Source organism: Carassius gibelio, chromosome B22 (assembly GCF_023724105.1).
Source record: "Carassius gibelio isolate Cgi1373 ecotype wild population from Czech Republic chromosome B22, carGib1.2-hapl.c, whole genome shotgun sequence".
Classification (NCBI taxonomy): domain Eukaryota; kingdom Metazoa; phylum Chordata; class Actinopteri; order Cypriniformes; family Cyprinidae; genus Carassius; species Carassius gibelio.
This window is the reverse complement of record NC_068417.1, coordinates 9,205,935-9,217,333: the sequence shown is the minus strand read 5'-3', so window position 1 is coordinate 9,217,333 and position 11,399 is coordinate 9,205,935. Positions and strand designations below refer to the sequence as shown.

The 11,399-nt window shown below is 36.3% G+C and overlaps 1 protein-coding gene across 2 annotated transcripts in view; it reads left to right on the top strand.

The window, feature by feature from the left end:
- Positions 1-5,227: 5,227 nt before the first annotated feature.
- Positions 5,228-11,399, top strand: part of LOC127987324 (uncharacterized) — a 66,973-nt gene continuing 60,801 nt past the window's right edge. The window contains exons 1-4 of one of the 2 annotated variants that reach the window (XM_052589605.1): positions 5,228-5,373; positions 9,393-9,713; positions 10,013-10,312; positions 10,522-11,104. In XM_052589605.1, the coding sequence (XP_052445565.1) occupies positions 5,316-5,373; positions 9,393-9,713; positions 10,013-10,312; positions 10,522-10,844 (1,002 nt within the window). In that variant the 5' untranslated portion in view covers positions 5,228-5,315 and the 3' untranslated portion in view covers positions 10,845-11,104. Of the gene's footprint in view, positions 5,374-9,392; positions 9,714-10,012; positions 10,313-10,521; positions 11,105-11,399 lie in introns of those variants that run through there. The other variant, XM_052589607.1, reaches the window with a different exon arrangement.

Here is an 11,399-nt window from a genome sequence, read left to right as displayed (position 1 = left end):
ACTTAATTATCTCATTAACTTTAACCCTTTGAGGACTTGGATATGACTTGAAGACTTGCTTGTGACTTGAAAGTCCCACCTCTGCTGTCTATTAAATGCCACTCCAATTATGTGATGGCGATTTTAGCGGTGATCACGGAAGCAGCTTTACTGATTAGATGCGCATGATCATATCGTTAGATATATCGCCGAGCCCTATTCTGCTGCTCAATGCACTTCATAACATCTTGACTGTTCCCTGCTATCTACACAGCTTAAAACATTAAGTGTGTGCTCTAGGCAGACAGTTCAGTGTATCAGATTTCAATTAATTGTAATTGATTTTTTATTTAGATTATGGATTTGAATGATAATTAAAAATAGATAATGGAGGTAAAATTATGAAACTGGTTGACTAAAATATTATTAATTTTATTTGTTTGATGGTTTGATCTGCTGCTGGAATGTGTTGTTTCTGAAATCATACCGAGTCCTTGTTGCCACTGTGATACAGTGAAGGTAGGGAACATTTTCAAATATTTTGCCTGTTACCAATATATGATGTTTTAGTAACAAGGTTCGGGAGGAGCGCTTCAGATACCTAGTCTAATCAACACCGGTGGACAACAATCAAGTAATCAATACAATAGTACATACCGCTGACTTACCTCTATCCATTGACTGTTTATCAGCATCCCTCCTCCACCCCATCTCCTCACTTCAAGTTCATTTTACAACTAGACGGGGAAGTGGGGGTAATCTAGGTTCAGGCCATGTTTTGGATACTCATCCACAGGCAACCTATTTTGGGCAAAGGGAGGGGCACAACTGGCTTTCAAAACAAAACATGACCAATTACTACTAGGCAAAAACTTTTGAGCCCCTGTCCCTTTGAGGTCCCTTTGAGTGCCCCTTCCGGTCTGATCTACGATTCCTGCCAAGGGAGATGCCCATGTTTAAGAGTATGTCTACATTTACTGTATTCCTCCCCTTAAAGGGAATGCTTCTCTTACCTGTTGTAGTCTTGTCGAAGGTGAGTTTGAATTAGGGCTGCACGATTAATCGCATGCGATTGTCATGCGTGTCTTTGTCAGTAAAGCCGGTTCTGTGATTAGCAGTAAATGTCCACCACCTGGTTTCAAATGGAGCGGCACTTCCCAGCTAGAATTTTCTTTGTTCTAAAATGTTCCAAGAACATTCCCATGGATTGTTCTAACAATGTTTTTAGCGGGTAGTTTTATTTTTGTTCCCAGAACGTTCTCTCAAAAGATAGGATAACGTTCTCTAAAAACATTCTACAAATGTTTATCAATAACATTATTAGAACATTATTATTCCATAACGTTCTATTTAAGATTTAAGTGGGTGTTTAGATGTGGATGTTGATGTCTGTTTAAAAGTAATAGCTTGGTTTGATGTCACCATAATGCTGGTAAGTGTTGGCTTTAGTTGTGCAATTTGACACTTGACTTGTCGGTGTTGTTTTTTAGCTGCTGTCATCTTTATTGTGGCTAAAACAGCAAACAAATATGTGGTTCAATGGTGCTGTTTGCTTGCTGATGATTGATATGTCTGATTACTTGTTTTCACCCAAGCTACTGTGTGGTGTTAGTTAAGTATTATTTATTAAAGTGACTCAATGGTCAACAGCCTGACACCCAGTTGAATTTAAAGCAGATAATTTCAAAGATTTAAAAAAATTTGTCACACAAACATCAAGATTCAGTGTATGAATCTCAACAATGGTGACATGCTTTATGCTGCAATGTATTCTGGGTACATCATGCAAAACTCATCCGTAGCACCCAGAATGCATTGCGGCATGAAGCATGTCACCATTGTTGAGATTCTTACACTAATTCTTAAGGTCTCTGTATGTCTAAGCATCCTATGGTTTGAAGTGATTCTAAAACAATGTAGTTTAAAAAGATCAGATAAAAATAAAATGACATAAATTGTCAGGACCCTGTGTATTGCAACACATCTGCTATAGTCACTAATATTAAATTAATAGCGTAGAACAGACTCCTGGTAAAATCAGTTGATCAGATTGTTACATTAAGACATTTTTAATATCAGCCAGTAACCAACATTATCTAATGACATATTTTTCTCAATGTTTTTGCTGTAACAGATATAATTACAGCAGCTAAATGAACGCTAACACTGAAAAGAGTCATACTTCCTAAGTACTGATCAGCATAATGGTGACATCAAACTAAACTATAATTTTCAATAAACCATCAACATCTCTGTTAATCTCAATAAGAACTTTTTTACATTTATGACAGAAATAAATCTTGTTTATAATAAGTGAAGATTGTCATGTTTTTGGAGTATTTACGCTAGAGTTTGACACCAAACAGAGGTTGGGTTTTCACTTTCAACCAACATCTTACTTCTGAGCAATGTCAGTCCACATCTAGTGTGATGGGAAGCCATAATTCACTGACAAGCTGTGCAATATCACGTTCATAATCGCAGATTAATCGCATGCGGTTATGAACGCGATATTGCGTAGCTTGTCAACGATCTACGGCTCTGTATATTAGGTGCGGCTCCATTTGAAAGCAGCTGATGGACATTTACCGCTAATCACAGAACCATCTTTACTGATGAAACACGCATGACAATCGCATGCGATTAATCGTGCAGCCCTAGTTTGAATTGTTATTTAAACATCAGTTAAACTTTTTCATAATCTTACATTAATTGGAAGCCCTTCGTAAAGATACATCTGTGGTTATTCAAAGGGCTGACATATTAGACAGACATGCATATTAGGCAATTTAATTCAATTTAAGTTTATGTATAGCGCTTTTTACAATACAAATCATTACAAAGCAACTTTACAGAAAATTAAGTTTCTACAATATTTAGTAGTAGCTTATAAGTGGTTACTGTCAGTTTGTGTGCATCTGACAGGATTTTTCAGGAAAATTCATACAAGACATAGTCAGCCAGACGATGAACATTATTAATATTATTAATAATTAATAATTATTATATGATGCAATCACACTTGTGCACTGTAAAAAATTGTGCCGTTAAATAACAGTAATTTACTGGCAGCAGGGGTGCCAGTAAAGTACTGTTAATTTACAGCTTTCAACCATTAATTTACCACTCTTAATTTTTTTATAGTATTTTACTGTAAATTCTAGCATTCCAACAATGTTGGTACTATGAACTTATTTCATTTAAGTCCACTGAAAAGGAATACTTCTTAATATAAAACTGCAAACACTCAATGTGTAGTAGTAAAGTTACTAAATACATGACTTTCACTCAAATCACTGCAGTTCATTGTGAGCTATAGCACACATGTATGTGCTGAAGTACTTAACACAGAGATCATCACTGTATCAGCGACTCCACATTTACTGCCTTTATATAAAGCAGCAGAAGATCAGAGTTTATAGCTAATCATTGACTGAAGCACCGGCTCTACTCTACAGCACAATGGTGAACAACAAAACTACATTAAACTAACAGATCTCTCTTGTGCAAACACACATTAATACAGTCGAGTTCAGTATTTACTCTCATTATCAGTGTATGACTTTGCATACATTTTTTTTTTATGGATGTTCACAAATATTTTATTTAAATTATATTTATTTATCATTTGGTAAATCTGACATTTACATTTTACAGTATATTACTGTTTTTCCTTGACTTAACGGCAACAAACTGTAGAAAAACACTTTTTTTGCTGGCAACCATTAATTTACGGCAACAAACTGTAGAAAAACAGTTATTTACTGGCAGCAGGGGTAAGAGAAACACAAGAACTACAAATGACTTCAGCCACTGCCTTAGAGTAAATCAATTGAAAGAAAAGAATACATCTCAAGATCTGATTAAACAACTACTAAAACAGCTTCACCAGATTCACATTACTAACTTTAGTATAAACAAACAGAGACATCATTAGCATAGCTGCTGATCCAACAAAGTAAAATAATAAAAGTAAAAAAATAAGAATGCGCATTTGATCAGATGCAACTACACTCACAATTAAAAAGATACATTATTCGAATGCTTGGTGAAAGAGATGTGTTTTTAATCTAGATTAAAACAGAGAGAGTGTATCTGAACCCCGAACATTATCAGGAAGGATATTCCAGAGTTTGGGAGCCAAATGTGAGAAAGCTCTACCTCCTTTAGTGGACTTTGCTATCCTAGGAACGACCAAAAGTCCAGCGTTTTGTGACCTTAGGGTGCGTGATGGGTTGTAGCATGGCAGAAGGCTAGTTAGGTACGCAGGAGCTAAACCATTTAGGGCCTTATAGGTTAGTAATGATAATTTGTAACTGATACGGAACTTAATAGGTAGCCAGTGCAGAGACTGTAAAATTGGGGTAATATGATCATATTTTCTTGACCTGGTAAGGACTCTATACATATGCATGTACAAACGTTATGTTTATATATTAAATATTTTTATATGATATATATATATATATATATATATATATATATATATATAAATGTATATACATGCAAATAATATACAAATAATAAATATGTGTGTGTGTTTATATATACACAATACACATATTGTGTGTGTGTGTGTGTGTGTGTGTGTGTGTTAATCCCCATTAAACACACCCGATATTAAAACGTGTGTACTGTGTATTGTGCTTATATATATGTGTTTAAAAAAACTTTTATTTTGGATGCGATTAATGGCGATTAATAGTCTGACAGCAGTCACTATATATTAGTTTTGTCAGACGATTAATACCCATTAATCACACCCAATATTAAAACGTGTGTACTGTGTATATTTATGTTTATATAAATACAAGTATTTATTTATATTACATATAAATATATTTAATAAAAAACATAACATATTTTTCTTAAATATAAACATTTGTGTGTGTGTGTTTATAGATACATAATAAATATACACATATTATTATTTTGTTATGGAACATTTATTGTTTTAATTTCTTCTGTCACTGTCACAGAAATCGAATTTTAGTACAACATTTGCATGCAGATATTTTATTATTATTATTTTTTTTATCTACAAAGGTCCCCAGGTGTTTTTTTGTGAGCAAGCCCACAGCGGGTTGCCCGCAGAAAATCCTCATAGTGCCCCAAATTACTGAAATGCTGTTTGCTGACCGTCTGAACTTTGCCTGTTCCTTTTGAGCTTGAAAACACAAGATCAGCAAAACTTTGTTTATTTTCTGGGATGTAATAGAGGATGGATGCCTGAAAGTAAACTGAGATGAAGGTTAGGGGAGGATTTGCACACAACCAGATAAATATCACAGTTCTCTCATATTTAAGGATAATATTGTCAGCTTTTCAGTGAACTGATGAGGGAAATGGCAATAAAATTAGTTTTGTTCTGTTTGTGTTTCTGGCGTCTGGATGGTGAGTTTGAAATGTGTTTTTATGCCTTCACTTGTTTCTGTTCTGATATAATGTAACAAACTAGTGGTTAGATTAGTCAGAGATAATTTTCTATTTTTTTATTTATGTATTACCCTTAAATCAATTCAGGTGTGAACTTAGTAATAAAATAAATGTGAAGCTCAAATACCCAATAGCATTAATTTTAGAGTGACATTAAAGATTAAAGTAAAAGCATCTTCATTTACACTAGTGGCCAAAAGTGATGTCTGGAGGGGATTGGACTGTTTGTTTATTTGTTTGTTTGTTTGTTTTTCATCTCTGCAAGTGTCAGACTCTGTTCTATGTTTTGTCTATGTTTTTTGCTTTGTGATTCTGTCTCCTGCGTCATTGATTTAATCCCAGGTGTTTCCTGTGTTTCCATTGACCCAAGTGTGTCTAGTCTTCCCACTACCCTGTCCTGTATAAATAGTTTTCCCTGTGTTCAGTTTAGCGTCTTGTATTGTTAATTTCTAAATGTGCTCCGTGAGTTTTCCTTGTTATAAATGAACTTCTCTGGATTGATGTACTCTTTGTCTCCCTCCGTTCCCTGCTCCACACTCCACTAAGTAGTGCACCCCTAACAGCAAGCTGGAATGAACCATCAACATATATGTCATATATTTCAATATGAGGAAAAAAAAACTAAAGCATAATCAGTTAATAATATTTTTGCTGGTTCTCTCTTGTCTCTCTTTCTTTCAGCTTTGCCAAAATCTATGTCTGCAAAATGGCATGTTTTATTGTATTATCATTAATAAAATGATTGACTCCAAGAAAAAACACTGAATTTTGTAACCAGTTTTAAACTTAATAAAGTTTTAAAATGTCATTTTTAGTAGACATGACATGACCTTTGGCCACTGCTGTACCTACTGTACACTGTGTTCTGCAGATGTGTATGGAGCCAAAAGAGTCTCAATAAACTACATTCACATATGCACACATAGGATTCATAAATGCACACACAGGATACACGAATGCGCACAAAATTTACAAATGCACACACAAAATTTTGAAAGCACAGAAGATTCACAAATGCATACAAAATTCAGAAAAACACACACAATTCAGAAATACACACACAATTCAGAAATGCAAACAACATTTACAAATGAATTCAAGATTCACAAATGCACAGGACAAGATTCAGAAATGTATTTCTGATGCACACACATATATATCTTGATTTACAAACTGCTTGCGGTCTGTGATCTTCACTGCATTTGTGTGTGAATTTTGAGACTCCCCTGACTTGGCTCGACACACAAATGCCTTTTTTTAAACAGGGAATGATCTGCACCCAACAGATATCTCCCTTGTTTTAGCCAATGACAAGAATGCACCCCACGTGGGGGATTGTTTACTTATGAGCCAATCAGCGAACGACTCACTTTCCTCAGCGAACAACTCCCTTTCCTCACGCAGCGAATGACTCACTTTCCTCAGTGAACGATTCACTTTCCTCGCCCAGCGAACGACTCACTTTCCTCAGCGAACGATTCACTTTCCTCACGCAGCGAACGACTCACTTTCCTCAGCGAACGATTTACTTTCTTCATGCAGCCGGCGACTCACTTTGCACAGCAGGAAACTCACTTTCCGCAGCCAGAGAGTCACTTTCCTCTCGCAGCGAACGACTCACTTTCCACATCGAACGATACACTTTCTTCACGAGTCACGCAGAGAACGACTCACTTTCCTCAGCGAACGATTTACTTTCTTCATGCAGCCGACGACTCACTTTGCGCAGCCGGAGAGTCACTTTCCTCTCGCAGTGAACGACTCACTTTCCTCATCGAATGATTCACTTTCCTCACGAGTCACGCAGCGAACGACTCACTTTCCTCAGCGAACGATTCACTTTCATCAAGCAGCCGGCGACTCACTTTGCACAGCCGGAGAGTCACTTTCCTCTCGCAGCGAACGACTCACTTTCCTCATCGAACGGCTCACTTTCCTAAAGGTGGGCGTACACGGTGCGAATTCGGATGGTCAGAAGATCGTATGTCCACACACACGGCACAAGTCAGTTTATCTGAAAATCGTACGGACGAGATGATATACGACACGATTTTACAACCTGCGAATTCCAGAGGCAATCGCACAAAGTTGATAGACGCGTTCGACTTGAAGCAGCGCTGCACGCACAGAAGGATCACTGTATGACATTACCGCGAGAGCGATAAGAGAGCACACATATCCAATGCATTCGAATTGCTCTCGCGGTACTTTGATGCCATACAGGTGATCATTCTGTGCGTGCAGCGGTGCTTCAAGTGGAATGCGCCCAATATAACTGCTCTCCCTCTCTCATAACTGCATATAAAATATTGATACGAGCCTTGACTGTTTCCTACACGTACAGGTTATTTTTCAGCAATAGGAAACCGGGACGTTTGGTTACCCTATGTGTGGGCTCTTGTATATGGTTTATAAATATCTGAAATAGGTATTACAATGTAAACATGGTTTGTGAGGACAATTACTGTGCCCCCGTAAACCAAATGGCTATAAAAAAAAACAATATGGTGTTTAATAGAAATTTTAAACATGCATTTTCCGTGAGGATAGAGGTAGTGTATGGGGATATACAATACCGTTACGTTTATGGAGAGTCTCTGTAAACTACATATGCGTGTGTGAGCAAGAGAGGGAGAGAGAGAACTAAAAAGGCATTGGAATACGTTGCTAGAAACCTCATACAGCGCTCGCTGTTCCTGTCAGACTGCAGCAAGTTTATCCTTCTGGTCAATAGTTCACATTCGCCGTGGCGCTGCCAACTTCTCTTTCTTCTTCTGTGGTTTTCCTAGTTCGTTATTGGTCAACTTCAGATAAATCAACAAATTGGCTCGTTCCACCGCACAAATGGCACGAATTCAAACCGATAGCTCACAAACTTTTTAGACATGTTTAAAAATGATCGGTAGGTCGGGAAGTGCTCATAAGCCACTCTGCTCGGCTCTTAATTCATCGCAAATGATACGAGCCGCGACCATACGAGCATACACGATTTCCACACAATTGAAAAAAATCGCACGCGAACTCGTACGACAGCAAAAATCGCACCATGTACGCCCGCCTTAAGCGAACGATTCACTTTCCTCATGCAGCCGGCGACTCACTTTGCGAAGCCTGAGAGTCACTTTCCTTTTGCAGCGGACCACTGACTCTCCCTTCATGTGGGGACTTCTATATGGCATCCAAAAGAATATTTAGATATATTTAAATATTCAAAAAGGTGTAATTTTTTTTTTACTTTCATTGAAATATTTAAATAAAATTAAATAATTGCCTATTGCAAATTTATGAATCCATGGTTAACTTTTTTTCTGCAGTCACTGAGCTAAATGTATTGAGACATTTATAAATTTATATTTTGTAAAAATTAATAAAAAAGTAAACCTGAATTGTAACCTAAACATCTGTATTTTCATACAATTTCATAAATAAGTAGGCTATAATATGCAGCACCACAGGCATGCTGTGTGAATGCGTTCATGTGATTGGCTTATATGTGAACAATCCCCCACGTGGAGTGCGTTCTTGTGATTGGCTAAAAGAAGGGAGATATCTGATTGGTTGCTGACAATTCCCTGTTTAAAAAAAAGCATTTGTGTGTCAAGCCAAGTGAGTGAAATGCAGTGAAGTTCACAGACCGCAAGCAGTTTGTAAATCAAGATATATGTGTGTGTGCATCAGAAATACATTTGTGAATCTTGTCCTGTGCATTTGTGAATCTTGAGTGCATTTGTAAATGTTGTTTGCATTTCTGAATTGTGTGTGTATTTCTGAATTTTGTGTGCATTTCTGAATTTTGTATGCACTTGTGAATTTTCTGTGTTTTTTAGATTTTGTGTGTGCATTTGTACATTTTGTGCGCATTTGTGTATCCTGTGTGTGTATTTATGAATCATGTCTGTGCATGTATGAATCCTGTGTGTGCATATGTGAATGTAGTGTGTGCATTTATCTTTATTGAGACTCTTTTGGCTCCATAGATGTGTTCGGTCAGGAAACGAAGTTAATGAAACCGGGAGATTCAGTCACTCTGAACTCTGGTCTTACTGAAATAAAAGATGATGATGAGATTCAGTGGATGTTTAGGTCTGGAAAAGAAAACGCTTTAATAGCTGAAATCAATGTAAGAGCCGACAGCATGACTGTGTATGAAGATGTTCTTGATGGGAGATTCAGAAACAGACTGAAGCTGAACAATCAAACTGGATCTCTGACCATCACAAACAGCAGACATGAACATACAGGACTTTATGAACTACTGACCAAGAGTGTGATGAAGAGATTCTTTCTTAGTATCATTGGTGAGTTAACTTTATGGCGCATCATCTATGCACCTGAATAAACAAACAATCAAAGAATAAGGGAATAATATAATAATAAAATATCTAAATTAATAACATTATGTGTTTTATATTAATTTGCAATTGGCATCAGTATAAAAATCAGTCAGTTATTAATCCAAACACAATTTCTGTTCGTTTATATAATTCATTCCAAATTTACACTTCAAACGTTTTACTTCAGTAAACCATCAGATAAGACTCTGAATCTGTGATGAACCCTGTTTCTGTTTGTTCTCTGTGTGTTTTTGATAATGCAGATGAAATATCAATGAAGGAGGGAGATTCAGTCACTATAAACTCTGGGCTTACTGAAATAAAGGATGATAATGTGATTCAGTGGAGGTTTGGAAATGAAAACACTTTACTAGCTGAAATCGATAAACAGACCGACAGCATGACTGTATATGATGATGTTCTTGATGGGAGATTCAGAGACAGACTGGAACTGAACAATCAAACTGGATCTCTGACCATCACAAACACCACAACTGAACATGCTGGAGCTTATGAACTAGATATCAATAATGAGAAAAAGAGGTTCCTTCTCGCTGTCTATGGTGAGTTAAATATTTGTTCCACCAGTTTTATTTTTTTATCACCATATATTTTATTATTCCACACACTGTTTTGCATTTTTTCTTTCTGTTCTGTTGTTTTATATTATTATTCTTTTGGAGATTACATTTCAAACTAATTACTAAATTAAACAAACATGAAGGATTTAAATTGCATTTCTTTGTGACAACCCCTTTTCTGTTTGATCCAGATGAGATATCAGTGAAGGAAGGAGATTCACTCACTATAAACTCTGGTCGTACTGAAATAACAACGGGTGAAATGTTTTTGTGGTTGTATATGAATGAAATTACTTTTATAGCTGGAATCAACCCATGGGTAAACAACATTACTGTATATGATGATGTTCTTGATGGGAGATTCAGAAACAGACTGAAGCTGAACAAACAAACTGGATCTCTGACCATCACAAACATCACAACTCAACATGCTGGACGTTATGTATTCCTGACAGAGAGAGGACCGATAATTCAGTTATTAAAAGCTCTCAGTGTTTCTGTATATGGAGAGTAGAGAGTAGATTCAAAAGAGCTGAACAAGAGCAAGCACATATTCACATATCAGAAACATAAAGGATGATGTTATTTCTTAGATTATTCCTCTGATATCGATGTGGTTAATTTTCAAATGCTCAGATATGCTCAAAGTATCAAATGCAAGTGTTTGTCATGGTCAATCCTGAAGATTACCAAAGATCCTCGCATTCAGTAATTTTTCATATTTGATTTCAAATGTTCCTCTCTTGCAGTGTTATTATTGTACACATTCAGTTTGAAGGCTTTGTTTATATGTCTGTCTTATTAGACACACAGATCTCACTTTTCTGTCCATTTGTCATCTGTATTTGCTTGCCTTTACCAATAAAGTGTTCTCGCTCTGAGGTTCTCCATATTTTATTACAGTTGTCGAGCACCTCCTGGAGGAATACTAAGGTAAGCAGTGCATATGAAGTTTTACATGATTAAAATATTTAATTATACTTAAATGTTTACATTATTATTATTAATAAGCTTATACAGATTAAATGTCATTTTTATTACCATTAAATTGTTATTTTTGTAACTCTGC